This window comes from Chiloscyllium punctatum, chromosome 13 (assembly GCF_047496795.1).
Source record: "Chiloscyllium punctatum isolate Juve2018m chromosome 13, sChiPun1.3, whole genome shotgun sequence".
NCBI lineage: Eukaryota > Metazoa > Chordata > Chondrichthyes > Orectolobiformes > Hemiscylliidae > Chiloscyllium > Chiloscyllium punctatum.
Genome location: NC_092751.1, coordinates 87,587,405 through 87,608,563, shown reverse-complemented (window position 1 = coordinate 87,608,563; position 21,159 = coordinate 87,587,405). Strand labels below are relative to the sequence as shown.

At 43.9% G+C, this 21,159-nt stretch overlaps 1 protein-coding gene across 2 annotated transcripts in view; it reads left to right on the top strand.

Moving 5' to 3' along the window:
* Window positions 1-21,159, top strand: part of LOC140484614 (microsomal triglyceride transfer protein-like) — a 102,396-nt gene that overhangs the window by 69,633 nt on the left and 11,604 nt on the right. The window contains exons 10-15 of one of the 2 annotated variants that reach the window (XR_011962301.1): window positions 1,403-1,510; window positions 5,121-5,333; window positions 10,802-11,016; window positions 13,433-13,530; window positions 13,643-13,764; window positions 16,741-16,825. Coding sequence is in view for 1 of the 2 variants with exons in the window: in XM_072583129.1 (XP_072439230.1) it covers window positions 1,403-1,510; window positions 5,121-5,333; window positions 10,802-11,016; window positions 13,433-13,530; window positions 13,643-13,764; window positions 16,741-16,971 (987 nt within the window). In the remaining variant the exon portion in view is untranslated. Of the gene's footprint in view, window positions 1-1,402; window positions 1,511-5,120; window positions 5,334-10,801; window positions 11,017-13,432; window positions 13,531-13,642; window positions 13,765-16,740; window positions 16,972-21,159 lie in introns of both variants that reach the window. The other variant, XM_072583129.1, reaches the window with a different exon arrangement.

The window sequence follows — 21,159 nt, the reverse complement described above, 5'->3', positions numbered from 1 at the left end:
TGACATGATGCTGAATGGTTTTGACAAGGGAAAAGGACATGGAAAGGATGTTTTCTCTTTTGGGGGAGTCCAGGGCTACAGGGCACTGTTTTCAAAGTAGTTAACACCCTCTTCGGAGATATAAGGGGATCTTTTTTTCTCTCACAGAGGGTTGCATGGCTTTGGAAGTCCCTGCCTCAGAAGGATATTTTTGAAGCAGGGGTAAATAGATATTTGTTAGGCAGGGGAATGGAGGGTGGATGGGAGGTTTTGAAACACCAACAGATGTTATGATGTTATTGATTGGTGGAGCAGGCTCAAGAGACCAAATGGTCTACGTTTGCTCTTAAATTGTTTGTCAAGGGCCTCAGTAGGTGGTCAATCAGAAAGATCATTGATGGGTCTTCCTAGAGGTCATACAGAATGGAAACAGACACTTCAGTCCAAATAGTCCACCTATCTCTCCAAACCTTTCCTATTCATGTACTTAGCCTACCCAGAATGCAATCTTTTGGGGGTGTGGATGAAACACCACCACGCCAATTGAGTGACCTCCCCACCCCAAACTTTCCACCTAAATGCTCTGTCTTGAAAACCATATAACTATCAACTTCTTGAGTTTAGAAGACTGAGAGGGGATCTGATTGAAACGTATAGGCTTATGAAAGGACTGGACACTCTGGCAGGAGGGAACATATTTCCGTTGATGGGGGAGTGCCGAACCAGAGGACACAACTTAAAAATACGGGGTAGACCATTTAGGACAGAGATGAGGAGAAACTACTTCACACAGAGAGTGGTGGCTGTGTGGAATGCTCTGCCCCAGAGGGCAGTGGAGGCCCAGTCTCTGGATTCTTTTAAGAAAGAATTGGATAGAGCTCTTAAAGATAGTGGAGTCAAGGGGTATGGAGATAAGGCTGGAACAGGATACTAATTAGGAATGATCAGCCATGATCATATTGAATGGCGGTGCAGGCTCGAAGGGCAGAATGGCCTACTCCTGCATCTATTGTCTATTGTCTATTGTCTATTCTCTTTTGTTGAGGCCACCTCTCAAATACAATGCAGTTTTGGTCTCCTCCTTTAAGGCAGGATGTAAAAGCATTGGAGGCATTTCAGAGGTTTATTGGGATAATACCTGACAGAGTAGGTTGGCTTATGATGGAAGGTTTTAATTTTTTCAATTTTAAAAAAACCTCAGTTTTGGGGAAAATCCAAACGTTTGCCATGAACTTGCTGAAGTTTGGCTTCCGGTAGGTGCTAACTGAATGATCACAACTTCTTGGAAATCTCGAGATATCTCTCAAGTGACATTCAACTGAAAGTAGTTGATGAACCAAGGTGAATGATGTGTGGTTCCTCAGTAAGGCATTATTTAACCAACGCTGGAAACATTAATTTGATTGGCGTACTTCCCTTACAGGCTAAGCTTCAGAATAAGCTACCAAGCAGAGAAATCCAAGAGACCATTGTCTTAGTGATTGGAGCAGTGATCGGCAAGATGTGCCAGAGGAACCTGTGTAAACTCCAGGTTAGTAGTCTAATATTGTTGATCAGTTGCTGATGGGTAGGCTTATAATTCATAATCAAGCTTTGTTCCACCTAGCAGATGTCAAAAAAATAAATTAGTCAAAAGGCTGGCATTTCATAGAAGCCCAACTGTGTAGAAAGAGGCCACTCAGCCTATTCAATATGCACCAACCCCACAAAGAGCATCCCACCCAGACTCATATCCACCATGGCAAACCCACCTAGCCTGCACATCTTTGGACTGTGGAAGGAAACTGGAGCAAACCCACACAGACACAGGGAGAATGTACAAATTCCACACAGACAGTCACCCAAGGCTGCAATTGAACCGGGGTCCTCGGTGCTGTGAGGTGGCAGTGCTAACCACTGAACCACTGTGCTTTCCTTAATTAATAATTTTTTATGATCCAGTGCTCTTAATAGCCAATGACATACTTGGTGAAGTGTAGTAAACGCAGCAGCTAACATATACACAGCACGATCCCAGGAGGACAATGCCATAGTAACCAGATCATCTGCTTGGAGTGATGCTGAGGAACAAATGTTGGCCAAATAGAGATAATTACTAAAATTATTTGCCCAGTGCAGCTGAGGTTTCTTGGTGAGGACTCTTCTGGTCCTGAGCAAAAACTGACGAGCACCTCATCATGGCACACTGCAAAGAAATTGTCTAGGAAATTGAAAGTACAGCTCAGCAATTCCCCTCCACCAAGAATTCTCCAAAAGTATCCACTTATATTGGAGAATTTAGAGAGTTCCACTGAATTTAAGTATTAGTTACTCAGGAAGTTAAGTCTCTTAAATATTTAATCTAGCTCCTGAGTAACTACTTAACTGACCCTGCAACTTACCTCACACACGATCCCTTCCCACCACCCCCAAGACCGGAAGGCAACACCCACCTCCCCACCTGGAGCAGATACGTTCCCTCTGGATCTGGGAATGATGGCCCCTTCATCCCCACTCCCCCATGACCTGAAAACACCCACCATCGGGCACAATGCCACCCTTCCATTGATAATCAGTACCTCCTATCTCACTGCTGTCTCTCTGACTCCAGGACCCAATACTACTTCCCTAACTCTGGGCCTGACACCCTGCCCCTCCTACTGCCAGAGCAGACCCCCCTTTCACTCTGACACAACACCCCTCCCTGACACCAGTAGATACAAACACCCCCTGACCCTCCACCATCATCTCCCATGACCCAATCCCACCAATAGACCCATCCTCCCAGACTCCACCATCACCTCCCAGGACCAAATCCCACCAATAGACACGATCCCCCTCACCGCAGCCCCCCCCCCCCCCCCCCCCCCCTCCCCCCCATCACCTCCCAGGATCCAACCCCTCTGAACCTGACCCACCACCTCCAGCAGTCAACACTTCCCTCCATCTGCTTTTGGACCCAGCACCCCGCCCTCCTGCCCCCAAGAACTGATATTACTCCTCCCTGCTATTCAGCAAATCTCCAGCCCACCCCTCCCCCGCCAACCTACACTATCACTGCATCACTTCCCTTCCCTCCTTGCCCTGGCACTTTACCCACCTGGCACTACTTATCGTGCCTCCAACCTTCACTGGCATGACGTCCTCACCCTTCCCGTATGTACTTACCTAATGACAGCTGTTATCAAAGTGATTCTGTGTGATGCTGAACCTTTAAATTAAACAATAGATCGACTGCCCATTGTGAACGAAAATAGGGTGTAATTTACCTTCTCCCAATCGCTCTGTGCTAGGAGGGACTTGTCAAAATGGAAATATGACTTTGCATTTCTGAAGGAGGCCCTATTCGGAATCTCCAGTCAGAAATGCAGAGCTGTTTTTTTTTAACATCTCAGTAAAACAATTCACATGTGGCTGCCACTCCTCAGAAAATCCAGCCCAAAGCTTGGGGAAGCTGACAAGCTAGCATGGTCTGACCAGGTATAACAGGAGAACAGCACACATTGAAATGAAAGCAGGCCTGGTATTTATGATGCAACAGGATACACCAAAGGGCTTTGAAGCTAATGAAGTGTTTTTTGAAATGTAGTCAGTGTTGAACATAGAGAAATATATAATTGCTGATTTGTGTATAGTCAGGTCTCATGACTAACAGTGTGATAACTCACCATCTGATGTGTCTTAGAGTCTTTTCTTGCATTCATATTATGAATATGATAGAAATCTTTCATTTCATGATTCGTATGTTGTAAAAGTAAAACTTTTAGGTTGGGATCAAAATATATTATTTCCCTAATTTATTCCTATGACCTATAATGCCATTTCTTTACTTTTCTAATTTCACTTTGTTACCTCAGAATTTGATCTTAAGTATCTGTACCGAGTTGCCTTTGTATGTAAGATGGTGCTACATACGGTAACTGTAAACTATTTGCTGTACTCATTTGAGTACATGTGGCAATAAATCTAATTCAATTCAACTCAGAGTTTCAAAAGAATAAGATACTTTGAAGCACCTGATTTTGAACATTGGTAAACAAGCCTGAGGTAAGTACAAGTCAGATGGATCTGGGATAATTACATTTCAAAGGGGAAGTTTTATCATATTGCGAGGCTGGTGATAAAAGATGTGAACATTCAGGATTTGAATTGGATCTATGTGGAGGAGCCAATTTGTCTCAGAACATCTGGGAAAATGCTTTGAAATTGGTTGAGATGTTTCAGTTGTTCACAGAGATTTGCCAAGATCCAAGGACCTAAAACAATTTATAAACAGTGTGACATCTTAATGGAACTAGTAAGTCTAGTGAAAGGGCCACAGACCAGCTAAATTGTGCCTGAGGATCCCAGAGTCAAAGGGATGTTTTGAAGGTACAAGATATCCAGTGGACCTTGGGGAATCTATTGTCTTCTCCATATCAATGCCTCAGCCAATCAGAAAGAACGTGCCAAGCAATTAGTGCCCTTTTCTCTGAGGTATAAATTGAGGCGATCGTTTGAAATTTGGCATTCTTGCATTTGTCCTGATGAGTACAAAACAGCCAAAATTCCCTGATAACTCTTTTCAGCAAAATTCAGTTTCTGCACTTCCAAGAAATTGTTAATATAAACATGAAGCTTTCAGTATAATTAGTAACTAATTAGCTGGTTGCTGGCTGTAAAAGGAGAATACATTTTTCAAAAAAATACTGAATGCAATGAACTTATTTAAGACATTTCAAAGTACGGATTTGTCAAAACATTAGATCTCCCCAAAGTCAAAACCTGATCTTACTGAATTCCCGATCATAGGTAGGAGGCGGTAGGAAAAGAGAGAGAATGAAATTAACACTAAAATATGCTCTGTATTGATAATAATCCTATTCCTGAACACTATTAAGTAACTTCTGTTGGAAGATAGTGACTTGAAGCATCAAAGATTCACACCTCAGCCGTAATGCTGCAATATTCAACTAATCTGCCAACATTCCCAGTCCAGGTTCACCCAGGCAGAGTGATGACATGTAAAGGCCCTGGAGGGTGGCACCCCTCAGGGAACTGGCTTATATTGGAGTGGGAGCTGGCAGGGGGAGACAGGAGGTGGAAGCAGTAAAAGTATGAAGCTAAGCAGTTACAGTGTCAGACCGTACCATAACCCCCTCGCTGTTGCTCTTTGTTCACAGGAAGTTGAGACTGGAAAGAAAGCGATCTTGGAGGGGCTGAACGCAGCCACAGAAGAGGCGGATATAAAGATGTACCTCCTGGCCCTTAAGAATGCACTCCTTCCAGAAACAATCCCACTCCTGTTAAAATATACAGAGTGGAAGACGAGCTCAGTGGCAGCTATCGCTGTGACTGTACTGCAGAGATTTCCAAACATCTATATCACCCAGGAGGTAAAGTTACACATCTTCCTTCACTTTTGGGTAACTAATTGTCAGCCTCTCGATGCAGCTTGCCAGATCGAACCCACTTCCTGTCCTGCCTCAGCTCATCCACTGCTGAAGTCCTTGTCCATGCCTTGTTCACTTTCAAACTTGACTGTTCCAACGTGATTAACATTTCCACATGCTGCCCTCCGTGAGCTGGAGGCGATTCAAAACAAATGCTGCTGCCTTGCACCAAGTCCCATTCCCCCCATTACTCCGTGACCCACATTGGTTCTTGGCTCAATTAAAAAATTCTCACCCTTGCTCCTTCATCTCCAAAGCTTCCTCTGGGCACATCACTCTCCCAAATTTCTGCTCAAACTGAGCTTTGGTTTCACCAAATTTTAATCCCTTGATCTCTAATGTCCACACATTCCGTTGCCTCAGGCTAAACTCTGTAATTCTCTCCCTAAAAGCTCTCCACTTCCCTGTATCTCTCTCCTACTATAGGCTGGGAATCCTTTATCTGAAATCCTTGGGACCAACTGGTTTTCAGGTGAATGATATTTTCTGTTTGTGGATCCACTATAGTCCGTACAGGCCCTCTGGAAAATAACTTGACTGAACTCAAGCTGACCTAAAAACAAAGTTCGTTAACCAGTGGACTCTGAACAGACTTGCAAACATGCTGAATTCTGGGGAAAAAAACTCATCACTTTTAGGTTTGCATCTGTTCAGCCAAGTAAAGATTTTTTCCAAAGGGCCCGAAATCGTCATCCATTTGGTCCACTTCCAAAAAGGTCTTTGTCTTTGATGTCTCTTTGTCTGAATGGTTAATGGATACCCAACCAGTATAAGGTGTTCCTTAAATTCTACATCTTTAGTCAAGCTTTTGGTCACTTTGGGGGAGGTGATGGCCTAGTGGCATTATCACTAAATGATTAATCCAGAGACCCAGCAACGTTTTGGGGACCCAGCTTTGAATCCCAGCGCAGCAGATGGTGGAATTTGAATTCGATAAAAATCTGGAATTAAGATTCTAATGATGATAGTCGATTGCTGGGGGAAAACCCATCTGGTTCAACAATGTCCTTTATAGAAGGAAACAGTTGTCCTTACCTGATCTGGTGTACATGTGACTCCAGACCAACTGCAATGTGGTTGACTCATAACTGCCCTCTGGGCCATTAGGGGTAAGCAATAAATTCTGGCCTATCCAGTGACACCTTCATCCTGTGAATGAATGAAAAAAAAACTATCCTAATATCTCTTGGGATAATCCTATAATCTGGCTTGGTGTCAAATTTTGTTTAGTCTCACCCTCCCATGAAGGGTCGTAGGATGTTTTAATGCATTGTAGATGCTATATAAATACAAAGTTATTGTTGAAACTTCATGTTGGGCTGTTTTACCTCAGGTAAGGTTAACCTTTTGGAGGTGGGGGCAGTAGGTGAAGGCCCGAGGACAGCCGGGGTCCACATTCTTGAAGTGGAGCTGGAAGAAACGTTCCGCTTGGATTTTCCAGGGCTTTCATGTAATTGCAGCAGTTTTTCCACATCTCAGGTTGCCTACTGCTGGGCCATGTCCCATAGTTTTGATTGTCTGGTTTTACGGCTGCCTGATTCCTGGGATGGCAGGACTGACATATGAGGAGAGATTGAGTCGGTTAGGATTATATTCACTGGAGTTTAGAAGAATGAGGGGGAAATCTCATAGAAACCTAGAAAATTCTAACAGGGCTATGCAGTTTAGGTGCAGGAAGGATGTTCCCAATGGTGGGGGAGTCCAGAACCAGGGGTCATGGTTTTAAGGATGATGGGTAAAACTTGGAGGACTAAGATGAGGAGAAGGGTCTTCACTGAGAGAATATTGAGCCTGTGGAATTCACTACCACAGAAAATGGTTGAGGTTTTCAAGAAGGAGTAGATATAGCTCTTGAGGCTCAAAGGATCAAGGGATATGGTGGAGGGCAGGGTTAGGGTATTCAGCTCAATGATCAACCATAACCATAATGAATGGTGGTGCAGGCTCGAGGGGCTGAATGGCCTATTCCTGCTCCTACATTCTGTTTCTTTGACAGGTTTAGCAGCACCATCACCCCCAGTGTCAACATTGTGCCCTTTAGTGTATTCCCCAACAGTTGTTCATCTTACCAGCATCACCAGAAGAACTGCTGGGTGTGAAGTCTCGCATAAAATGGCCACGTTATCTACATTAGAGGACCCAGGGTTCCTTATTAAGACCAAGTCAGAAACTCTGACATTCTGGATATCTGATAGTCGGGTCCCTTCAAGATGGCAGCAGATTATCATCACTAATAGCAACGGGGCAGTCAACTTCATTTGGAGATTATTAACAGTAGACAACAACGAACCCAAAGGCTCAAAAATGGTGATTAGCCCTTTTGTTAAATGAACACAAATGATCAAAAAATGATTTAATTGTATTTTAATTTTTAAATTTGTGTCAAGAAACATGGAAGCATGGGATATCCCCTGACAAATCTCTCAAACCGACTGAATCTTTTGCTACACCATCAGTGAAGAATCTGCAAGGCTGGTTTCTAAGCAACTCAGTGACCTCAAAAAAAAAGTGACTTGTCCCAGTTATATCATTTCTCGGAAGTGAAAACATTTTCCTGGCTTTCCATCGAGTGTTATTTTAATTCCATGTGCAAAAACTGTAAAATAAATCAAATGAGATCATTCAAGAAGCTAGGTCCTGATAATTCACAGTCACGTGTGTTCTATGACATTGTTGAGGAACTTAATAGCATTTCCCTTAATAATAGGGTTTCACATGAATGTATATACAGAACAGCAGGAGGCCATTCAGCCCCTTAAGTCTGCTCCGCCATTCAGTATGATCGTGGCTAGTCTGACTGCGACCTCAATTCACACGCTACTGCCTATTGTATTAGTGATTCGCTAGAATCATAAATACAACACGAGGTAGATGGATAGTAAACTTGAACAGAGAATGCTTTATTGTGCATCCTCTCAGGTCAACTGTCAGTTTTAGACTGCCTCCCCTAACTCTCAACCTAAGTCACCTGACCCTCTCTCTTAACGGGGCCACACACACTCAAGTGGGCGGCACGGTGGCACAGTGGTTAGCACTGCTGCCTCACAGCTCCAGAGACCTGGGTTCAATTCCCGCCTCAGGCGACTGACTGTGTGGAGTTTGTACGTTCTCCCCGTGTCTGCGTGGGTTTCCTCCGGGTGCTCTGGTTTCCTCCCACAGTCCAAAGATGTGCCGTTCAGGTGAATTGGCCATGCTAAATTGCCCGTAGTGTTAGGTAAGAGGTAAATGTAGGGGTATGGGTGGGTTGCGCTTCGGCGGGGCAGTGTGGACTTGTTGGGCCGAAGGGCCTGTTTCCACACTGTAAGTAATCTAATCTAAACTATATACATAACACCGATCCCTCCTTGATAAGCTTTGACTCCCGTGTTAGTTAAGAACCTGTCTACCAACCCTGGAAAAATATGCTGTGACTCTGGGAAGTGAGTTCCAGAGATTCACAGTGCTACTCAAGGGTGATGTACCTCTGTTCTTAGGTTCCCACAAATCTCTGTGAGAACAAATGTTGCCACTCCATATCTGGGATAACCCCTTCTCTATCCCTTACTTCTGGACTTTCCCACCAGGTGCAAAATCCTTTCAGCTTTCCCCCTCTCAGAATCTTATCAATACGATCAACTCTTAACAGTCATCACCCAGAGAGCTAACGTTCTTCCTCATTTTTCAAGAAGATCTGTTGAGCATTTCCAGCACTTTCTGTTTTATTTCAGAATTCTAGTCTCTGAAGTATTTTACTCTCGTATTCACGTCTTGCATTGTCTGCCTTTGATTCATACTCATCCCCGCTCTCGATACGATCTATTCTTAATTACTGCCACAATTCTCAATTTTATAACATTAATAATATGTATTAAATGTTGTTATATTATCCTGAGAAAGCTTGCAAAGGATGAATGGGTTTTCAGGCAGAGAAAGATTAAAGGTCATTGATAACAAGTTTCTATTTAATTCCCCAGGTCTATAGTAATAAAGCTATTCCCAGCCTCACAGCAAATAAATGAGATGTCAATGAGATCTAATGTAGTGAAAATGGACATTATAACTAGTATTACGATTCCGAGCACTACCCTTCACCCTCTGTAAGCTTCACCTTGTATCCTAACAAATATCAAGTCCTTTTCACCCTCGCTGCTCATCCCAGTTTAAAAATTCACATCTTTTTTTCCTCAAATCCCTCGACCTTCTCATTCATGTTTCAAGCCCTTCACCCTTCTGGGAAGCCTGCCTTTCTCCAGTTCTGCCCCCTCTGGGGATTTCTCCAATTTGACAGCTATGTCTCCATCTGTCTAAGCCCTAAGCTCTGGAATACACTCGAACCCCTCATCCTTTCCACCTCTCTACGTTTCACCTGTCTCAAGCCAGTCATTAATTCTGTTTCTTTGGCCAATCTCCTGTTACTTGTTCTAATATCACTTTGGGTTTTTTAGAAGGAACTCCTGTGTGCGTTTGTCTAACTTTACTGGGTTAAAGGTGCTACAGAAGTGCAAGTTGTTGTTTCTGTGATGGTGGCCACCCAGTGACTCTGGGATTGGGCATCTAATGGGAGGGTGCACGCAATGCGAAGAGAAACAGGTGTTCATTCAATTGATGTTTTGAGGACCGCATATAAAAAGTAAATTTCTCATTCTGTATAAAAAGTGTCAACCCACAGAGAGGGTCACTCACAGAGAGGGTCACTCACAGAGAGGGTCACTCACAGAGAGGGTCACCCACAGGGAGGGTCACCCACAGGGAGGGTCACCCACAGGGAGAGCCACCCACAGGGAGGGTCACCAGAGGAAAGGTCACCCACAGGGAGGGCCACCCACAGGGAGAGCCACCCACAGAGAGGATCACCCACAGGGAGGGCCACCCACAGGGAGGGCCACCCACTGGGAGTGTCACCCATTGGGAAGCCACCCACAGGGAGGGTCACCCACTGGGAAGCCACCCACAGGGAGGGTCACCCACTGGAAGAGCCACCCATGGGGACGGTCACCCACAGGGAATTTCAAGAAGGTGCAGCAGAATCACAAGCAGGTGAAATAAGTGTGTCAACCTGATTCTGTGCTATGTGCTCCCCTCTGGGAGTGCCCGCTCATTTGCTGATGCCTGTAATCATTACATTCACTCTCCATTCATTTGCATCTTTGCAATGTTTACGTATTGACAAACCAAATCTGATTTGTACTGTATCAGCCGTTCAGATAAGAATGCTAATGAACAGGCCTTGCCAAACCTCAGACCAAAACCATCAGAAAAGAATAAGGCAGGAGCAGGAAATGGGAGGATGGATGGGGAGGATCATGGAAGGAAGGGCAGGGGCTAGACTCAGCATGCTCAGTGTCAGCACTAAACAATCATCTGGGAAAGTTGGTGGCTTGCTGCTGATGACCTGTTGGATGAATAAAGATTTGACTTATATTTACAATTAGGTGAAGAAACAGATGAACATGATTTTTCACCAGAGCGTGAATCAGTATGGGGTACCTGTGCGACTGGCTGCATTTGACGTGATTCTCAATAACCATCCCTCAGCCATGGAGATGAAAAATATCTTGCTGTCCGTCGGAGAAATTGAATCGGAACTGTCTAAGTTTATCGTAGCAAAACTGCAGAATATTCTGCGCTCTGACCATCATCCAGCAAGGTGAGAGCTGGGTGGACGGTCCTATGGAAATTCCTGTTCCTCTCACAGTCATAAGCTAAGAGCTTTTAGAAGCAGGCTCCCCAGTGGCTGTACACACACTGGCAGCTAAAGTGTTGGAAGTGCCTCCCCAGCGTGTTTCTCCTGAATTTCCAAATCGATTATCGGTGACTCTCCTTGGATTTAGGGTTCCGATGTTTGGAAGGCCTGACCTTCCCCCAACAAACTGTCTGCTCATTGATGGGTAGGGCTGTGCTGAAACCGTTCAGAGGCGACATTTTCTTTCTCTTGTGATCTCTGCAGGATTGAGCCTTGGCACTGCGACTGGGTAGGGGAAGGAGGCAGATCCCAAATCCAACCCATTTGGAATAGGGATCCAACCCATGCAAACTGACTCACATTGCTGTCAAGCCAAACAGCGAATCTGAGTTACTATGGCAATGTACACTTTTACATGTAGCCTGGATCTATGGGTGGTCAAAGGCTTCAGTTATCTTCCTATCCCATGGCTGACAGGGAATCCTTCCCATGTATTGGAAAGATTTACAGTCAACCAACCCACTTGGCCATGGTATGTTGGCATCATTGTTGCCCATCCAGGGCTGGAGTGGGATATGAACCCCAAGCTTTTGGCTCAGAGGTAAGGACGCTACCTACTGCGCGAGGTGAGCAGAATGTGGGACCCAGTTGAACATCTCATTGATGTAAGAACAGGGCCAATCATCCAACCCTTGATAATGACTGTGCCCCACATAAACCCAGGTTTATCTCACCCCATGGAATATTTTTCCCCGCATCATCATCGAGTTTACCCTTAGCACCTCAACCACATCACGTGGCAGCCAGTTCCGAAGTCTTGCCCCATTCTGGGGAACAGACGTTTCTCCTGAACTTTCAATTGGATTTTTGGTGACTATCCTTATATTTAGGGTCCTAATGTTTGGAACGCCTTACCTTCCCCCCAGCAAACTATCCGCTCAAATCCCATATTTTTTAAACATCTCATCGTGTGGCCCAGCAGCTATCACCTTTGTGAAATATTCCCTTTTATCCCTTCACTAAAGTAGCTATGGGTGGAATCTCATAGGACCCTGAGCAATGTGTGACAAGTGTGGAAGGGTCTTTCTACACCAAGAGAAACTCATGCCATCTTTTATGCTTTGACAAGCAGTGTGGTGAGATTATTACTCGGCAGCCCACTGTCACCCACATCACTCAGACCACTATAAGGTTCCACCCATTGTTTTAGGGCACCATTCAGAGGTTAAGATCATAGGCTCCTTGGTAAGCATTAAGAATTAATCTTTATTATTGGACTGCCACTAATTTCAGATTGATATTTTCAAGCCCTTAATATCTCATGATTGCACTATAGACTGGGTGCAGTCAAAAGGCACCCAGCAGACAGTGAGATTGTTGGTGAGACAGTCCAGGCACACATTGACCTTCTCTGTCTACAGCTGCATTGTGGTTACATGCTCCTCTGACTTGGAAAATGGAGGTGATTCAGGAGATTCACTTGTGGGATGTGGGTGTCGCTGGCTGGGCCCAGCATTTATTCCCTGTCTCTAGTTACCCTTGAGAAGGTGGTGGTGAGCTGCCTTCTTGAACCACTGCAGTACGTGCGCTGTAGGTTAACTCACAATGCCCTGAGGGAGGGAATTCGATATATTTCCAAGTCAAGATGGTGAATGGCTTGGAGGGGAACTTGCAGGTGGTGGTGTTCCTGTGTAACTGCTGTCCTTGTCCTTCTCGATGGAAATGGTCGTGGGTTTTAAAGATCTTTGCCTTATTGCAGAGGTAAATCACATGGTAAACTATCTGCTCCTCATGGAATTCCAAACAATTCCTTTTGCTTAAGGCAAAATAGACATGATTTCCTCCTCATGACCCTGGACAACTGAATTCACCTCATAACACAAGGGGAATTCATTCGAATAGCTTTTTTTTGATGGTCAGGAAACATGATTTAATATCCCAGCAGTATCTACAAAAAGATCTTTGGCCAGTGTTGGCGTAGTGATGTCAGTCCTTTGCCCCTTGCTCTCAAATGTGTAAGACCTATCAGAATTCAGAAACTAAAATGTCTTCACTAATTGGCCTCAACATATAGTCACAGAGTCAAACTCTGGAAGAAAAATGTTTGAAACAATTTGAACTTTCTACTTTCCACTTGAGCTCTCCTTGTGACTTCTATTCAAACCTGTCAAGTGTACTGTCTGGAGATTTTCACACATGAGTTGTACTTAGACTGCCACTTAAGACCATAAAGAAAGATAATTCCATTTCATTATTGTTATACAATTATAGAATCTCATAGTTCCATTTTTCTGTGTTACTTTTCCGATTGGATTCAGTTCTATACTCTGTATGCATTCCCGAAACTTTGACCTTGACAAAACTCTTTTGCTTTTTGTAGCAAATTAATTCGCAAAGCCCTGAAAGACCCAATGATACATAATTACCACCGACTATCCAGAACTGGGAGTTCGTCATCCTCCTCAGGATATTTAGCAGGTAAAAGGATGGCAATTAACATATAAAGTGGATGTATTTGATTCCATTTTTTCCTGTATTCAACATAGTTGTTCTAAGAACCCTATTTCCATGTAATTTCTTTCTTTATAAGTTACTAAAGATATGGTGACTTCATACAACATGGATTTACTCTTTGGAAACAGTGGTATCTTACAGCAAAGTTACTCTGATTTCTTTGTGTCTACGGGGAAAAATAAACTTCACGCAAGCCAGGTATGTTCACTTGCTTTATACCCAAGTTGGTGTCTGTTTAACCGTGATGTGGAGATGCCAGTGTTGGACTGGGCTGGACAAAGTCAGAAGTCACACGACAGCAGGTTAAGGGCGGTACGGTGGCTCAGTGGTTAGCACTACTGCCTCACAGCACCAGGGACCCGGGTTCGACTCCAGCCACTGGTGACTGTCTGTGTGGAGTTTGCACATTCTCCCCGTGTCTGCGTTGGTTTCCTCCAGGTGCACTGGTTTCCTCCTAGAGTCCAAAGATGTGCAGGTTAGGGTGGATTGGCCATGCTAAATTGTCCATAGTGTTGAGGGATATGTAGGCTAGGTGCATCATTCAGGGGAAATATGGAGTAACAGGGGAATGGGTCTGGGTAGGTTACTCTTTGGAGAGTCAGTGTGGATTTGTTGGGCCGAAGGGCTTGTTTCCACACTGTAGGGATTCTATGATGTGCTCCAAAAGCTTGTGATTTCAAATAAACCTGTTGTACTATAGTCTAGTCTCATGTGACTTCTGATGGTGTCTGTTTACGGTCTGATTGTTCTAATATTGTTTTATAAAACTCATAACCAAAATGTTCACTTGAGTAAAAAGGACAGGCTTTTTTTGCTTTAGAGCTTGTAAATGTTTAATAAAATTTCTGACACTGATGAGTGCATTGAGGGCAGCCTCCAGTCTCTGAATCATATTGTCTATGCACAAGTGCGTGTTTATTTGGCACGAATCCTCCACCTCTTGTACCAGGGACCCTGCAGATTGTAATACAGCTTTTTTGGCATCAACCTTATTTTTATGCACATCCATGAGCTTAAAGAAAAAGGAGTTGAAATTTGAGTCAATAAAATGCCTGTCAGTAGATATGATAAGAAGTATAAAAGAGAACATGTTATTGAATCTTAGAGATGTACAGCATGGCAACAGACCATTGGGTCCATTCCGACCAGATATTCTAAATTCATCTAGTCCCATTTGCCAGCATTTGGCCCACATCCCCCTTCCTCTTCATATTCCCATGCCTTTTAAACGTTGTAATTGTACCAGCCTCCACCATTCCTCTGGCAGCTCATTCTGTACACGCACCATCCTCTGTGTGAAAACGTTGCCCCTTTGGTCAAGTCTAAATCTTTCCAATCTCACCTTAAGCCTGTGCCCTCTAGTTTTGGACTTCCCCAGGGTGGGAAAAAGAACTTGTCTTTTTATCCTATCCATGCCCCTCATGATTTTATAAACCTCTATGAGGTCACCCCTCAGCCTTCGATGCTCCAGGGAAAACAGCCCCAGCCTATTCAGCCTCTCCCTGTAGCTCAAACCCTCCAACCCTGGCAACATCCTTGTAAATCTTCTCGGAACCCTTTCAAGTTTCACAACGCCCTTCCTATAGCAGGGAGACCAGAGTTGCACACAATGTTCCAGAAGTGGCCTAACCAATGTCCTGTACAGCCACAACAGGAGCTGCCAACTACTATACTCAATGCACTGACCAAAACAGGCAAGCATACCAAACACATGATTAATGATGATAGTGCTTTATTCTGTCAATTATCTAATGTTTCTCATTATTAAGTTTGTAATGACTGCGTGGATAAATCTTGGTGTTTTACACAGCTGTTACTGTAATACAGTCAGCCCACTTATTGAGCAGATTTTGACAGTTTCAGAATAACCTCATAATATTTGAGTAACTGAGCCAGTATTCCTGTCAAATTTTTTCTTTTATGTCATATGTATATTAACCAATTTTATAAGTTCCTGTTCGAGTTTTTCTGCAAGGCAACATGTATTTGATAAAGATGACTGTCAGTCAGAATTTACCCATCCAGTGCGTAACTATAACCTTTCGTCTTTGGCCAACAATCACAGAAATCCTGCCTGTGGTGCCTTTGTGGGACAACTGGGGGAATGCCACGGGAATTAATGCTCCATTACCTACACCATTGAGGCAATGACCCTGCTCAAACAGCACACTCACCACTGCGCTCATAATGATGACACCAACATCTAGAGCAACTCCGCACAACATAAACATTCTACTTATCACAGAGTCATACAGCATGAAAACAGACCCTTCGGTCTAACCAGACCATGCCAAACATAATCCCAAACCAAACTAGTCCCACCTGCCTGCTGCTGACCCACAACCCTCCAAACCTTTCCCATTCATGTACTTATCCAAATGTCTTTTAAATGTTGTAATTGTAGCCACGTCCACCACTTCCTCAGGAAGTTCTTTCCACATATGAGCCATCTCTGTATAAAAAAAATTACCTCATGTCTCTTTTAAATCTCTCTCCTCTCACCTTAAAAATATGCCCCCTAGTCTTGAAACCCCCATCTTAGGGATACGACAACTATCATCAACTCTATTTCTACCTCTCCCTGTTTTTATTTTATAAACTTATATCAGGTCACCTCTCAACCTTCTATGCTCCAGTGAAAAAAATCCCAGCCTTCCCTCAAAACTCAAACCTTCCATTCCCAGCAACATCCTGGTAAGTCTCTTCTGAACCCTCTCCGGCTTGATAATATCCTTCCTTATAACTGGGCGACCAGAGCTAGACACAGTAATCCAGAATGTGGTATTACACTCTGTTTCTGTCATACTGAATGTGTACAAACCTTGAATAGTAACAATTTCACTTAGTACATACAGACAACAGCTTCATATTGTGTTCAGCATGTTTTTCCTTAAACAAACATATATCATGTCTGACTTTCCAGAAACTTGATCTGACTTCATAGTAAGAGCAAATTACTGCTGATGCTAGAATCTGTACTGAAAACAAAAAATGTCGAACAAAGAGTCATGTAGACTCAAAATTTAGGTCACTGTCTTTCCATGGATGCTGTCTGACCCACTGCGATCTCCTGCATTTGTTATTTTCAGTTGATCCCAGATTTGAGAAGATGCGGCTACTCTATTTAAATTGGCACACTCAATTACTACATACATCTCTTCACATTTGCAACAGGTATCAATCGTAGCCCAAGGTCTCGACTCATTTTTCAAAGAAAGCTCGAAGGAAGTTGAGGATGACGATGATGAAGCCACGGCCGGTATGTCAGTGATCCTCTTTGATGTCCAGCTCCCTCCTGTTGTGTTTTTCCAAGGATATAGTGATTTAATGGAAAAGCTCTGGTCCATCACTGAAGAACCCACAATCATAATCAAAGGATCCATCTTACTTATTGACCATCTACAGGTATCAAAGCCCAATTGTAACCTTCTTATTACAAACTAAAGTGCTATAAACCACAGTGAGTTTTGGCTTACATGGTAAAACTGTTACCCTTGTGTCAAAAGGTTCTCCTCTGGGAATGCTGCAGTTTTGAGATGTCAGCTTGGATGGATCCTGTGACATCCTTTCACAGAAGAGTAGGGGTGATATCCTGATTATTGTAGCTAATAGTTATATTTCAGTCAACATTCCAAAAAATAAATTACCTGATCATTACTGTTAATAGGAGCTTTCTTTGTGAAAATTGGTGCTTCTTAATTTAACAAATGATTATATTTCAGAAAAATCTTGCAGTGAGTGTGCTTTGAGACTTCTCATTGTTGTAATTAAAAACACTGCACATTTTTCTTTCAAGCACACTCATAATAAATGTTTCCTTTGATCTGTAGTTGTCAAGAGTGACAAACAAGATTATTGCAATCAAAATTATTGTTTATCTAGTCAGTACAAACTTGCATTTATAACAATTTTAGTGACGGAACGGTGTGTTACAAAACTGAATTAAGCCAAGACAATAACAAACTTGGCCAAAAAAATTGCTTTTAAAGGCATGTTTTACTGCGCGTAAAACAAAATATTTTACTATACTTCAGCACATGTGACGATCATAAATAAAATCAAATTGAAATATAGCTTTTGTAAATGCCAAATATGTAAAACATAATTGACATCCAAAATAAGATTATTGTTGCAGTTTAGTTTTGATCTTGTGACATACCTTTCTGTAAGATTCCTTATTCTGGTTTAACTTTAGTTCCCTGTTTTAAATAAGCATCATTCTTTAAAATTCCAAGGAGAACCAATTTAAGATTGTGAAAAGGAAGAACAATTATCTATGATATATTTTAGTTCCCAGAATTTCTTTACATCTCAGAACTGTATTTTAATAAAATTCAGAAGATAAATATGGGAGCCAATTTATATATACAGCAATCTCAAATCGACGAGTAGTTTCAGAGGCATTAACTTAGGAAAGAATTCTTTACTTCTTTTCCAGAAATTTGAAGAATCTTATACGTATCCCTGGGGAGGCAAATTTATATCTGACTTGAGTTTTGGCATATCTGACAATACTAAAGCTTGACCATGACCCCACCATGGCCCATCAAGCCAAAACCACTTACACTGTCTGTGCCCTCTTTGCCCTCCAGTGATCTCCCCCCCAATGATTCCAACCTCATAGTCCCCCAGCCCCTGACTGCCCACTTCTACCTGCCCAAGATCCACAAACACAACTACCCCGGACAACCCATCGATTCTGAATGTTCCACTCTCACCCAAAGTATTTCTTCCTATCTCAACTCCATCCTCTTCCCCTTGGTTCTCCTTTCCACCTACATCCATGACACTAACCACGCCTGCCATCTCTTCAGTAACTTGCAATTCATAAACTTGCGCTTTATCTTCACTATGGATGTGCAGTCCTTATAAACGTCCATACCCCACAAGGAAGGCCCTCAGGCCCTCCGCTTCCTCCTCTATAATAACCCCATCTAGTTCCCCTCCACCAATACCCTCCTGTGCCTTGCCAAACTAGTCCTCACCCTCAATAACTTTTTCTTCAACTCTTCTCATTTCCTCCAAATCCATGGGGTGGCCATTGCCACTTGGATGGGCCCCATCTATGCCTGCCTCTTTGTTGGACATGTTGAACAGTCCCTCTTCAGTAACTACACAGGCCTTGTACCCCAACTCTTCCACCATTACATTGATGACTGCATCAGTGCAGCATCTTGCACCCAGGCTAAACTGGAGTAGTTCATCGACTTTGCCCACAACTTCAACCCGCCCTCAAATTCACTTGGTCCATCTCGGACATCTCCCTCCTCTTTCTTGACCTCTTCATTTCTGTCTCCTGCGACAGTCTCTAGACAGACGTTTACTGTAAACCCACAGACTCCCATAATACCTGGACTACACCTCCTCCCACCCAGTATCCTGCAAGTGCTCCATTCCATTTTCCCAATTTCCCAATTCCTCCACCTCCATTGCATTTGCTCGGACAAGGAGACATTCCATTCCCAAGCATCCCAGATATCCATCTACCTTGAACGATGTGCTTTTCTCATTCTGTCATCCAGACAGCCCTCCACTGCTCTAACCTCCCCCCCCAACCCCCCCCCCCACCCCACCAATACAGTAAAGACAGAGATCTCCTTGACCTGATCTTCCACTCCACCAGTCAACACATCCAACACATCATCCTTAAACCCTTCTACCAACTCCAACTAGACCCCACCACCAAGGACATCTTCCCCTCCCCACCCCTCTCTGCCTTCCGCAAGGACCGTTCCCTTCGCCAAACTTTGGTTCACACTACTCTCTCTACCAGCTCCCTCACACACCCAGCAACTGGAAAAGATGCAAAACCTGCTGGCAACCTACCCCCTCACCTCCTTCCAGGTGAGACAGAGGTTCACCTGCCTGTCCTCCAACCTAGTTAACAGTATCTGGTGCTCCTAATGTAATCTTGATGTCATGAGACCAAACGTAAACTCCGGGCACGTTTTGCCGAGCATCACAGCTGGCCCCATAGGGGCCGACCTGACTTCCCAGTCACCACCCATTATAATTCCCCTTCTCACTCCCTTTTTGACATGACCATCCTCAGCCTCCTCCATTGCCACAGTGAATCAGACTGCAAATTGGAGGAATCACACCTCATTTTCCACCTGAGCAGCCTACAGCCTGGAGGACTCAACATTGACTTCTCTAATTTCAAATAACTTCCCATCCCATACCCCAGTTTCCTTTCCAGACCCACCTAACCCCTTCCATTTGACTTCCTTCTTGCTACCAATCAGATTCATTCCTCCCATCAACCAACCAGGTTGTACCCTCTACCTGTGCTCACCTATCACTACCTCACCATTCCACCCCTCTCCCACCCAAAACCATCTCTGACCTCCCCCCACCCCCCCCCCCCCCCCCCACTCCACCCCACCTTTATCTGCAGCTCCCCCTACCCCTACCCACAGTCCTGAAGAAGGCTTGTACCCAAAATGTTGACTTCTCCACCTCTTGACGCTGCCTGGCTTGCTGTGATCTTCCAACCTCCCACCTGTCCACCCTAGATCTGACAATACAGCAATCCCTCATTGCAACAGTCAGGCGAATGTGAAGACTTGAGTCTATTAATGTAATTCCTGATGAAGGGCTTATGCCCGAAACGTCAATTCTTCTGCTCCTCGGATGCTGCCTGATCTGCTGTGCTTTTCCAGCACCACACTCTTGACTATGTGCAGTTGTTAGCTACTTGCAGCATAGTATCAAAGAATTCAAATGGCTGGTTAGAAAAACAAAAGGAGCAACTTCTAGAGACACAATAGGTTAGTTTGTGTGCTGGTCCTTCAGAGTGAAGGAGCCCTCACACATGGCAGAAGACTGTTTCTACTGTAATTTAACACAACGAGGCTGTTGTTTTGTAGCACCCTCTTCTGACTGACCTGGAAACTCTCCCACGTTTACCACCTGCCATTGGGAGGCAGCTGGATGGGTACTTGTAGGATTTAGGGGGATATGGGCCAAATGCTGGCAAATGGGACTAGATTAATTTCGGATACCTGGTCAGCACAGACAAAGAGGGCTTGGGACCGAAGGGTATGTTTCCGTGCTGTACAACTCAATGGATGTATGGACTCTATGAGCTTGGGGAGTTTCGAACTGAACTGAATTTAATAGAAATTGTTCATTTCCCCAGTGCACTCTGCGCAGATTGAAAACACTTATTATTGCTGCACAGATACAATCATCCTGGCTTGGCTGCTTTATGGCAGGTTTCCACAATCATTGAATCTTGAGAAGGGACGTGAACCCAGAGCTGTGCATGGTCCCCATTGAGGGGGCAAGCCCACCTCAGTTAGTCCGTATGTTGGGACAGAACAGATAGATTTGTGTGCAAGGTGCAAGCTCCATGTTCAAAGCTGAAAGAGACGAACTGCTGTGTTCATAAGATCAAAATCAAAAGAGTCCTATATGAAACAGGGAGGAACCATGAATAAAGTAATGTTAAAATCATCTTGGTCAAGTGGCAAATAGCAATAGGCCTATACATTGCTGAGAAATTTCAAGGTGTGAGGAAATCGAAAAGACATGGGAAGCAAGGAGCAAAGGTGAAAATTTAAAAGAGGTTTGAAACTGTACAAATTGCAG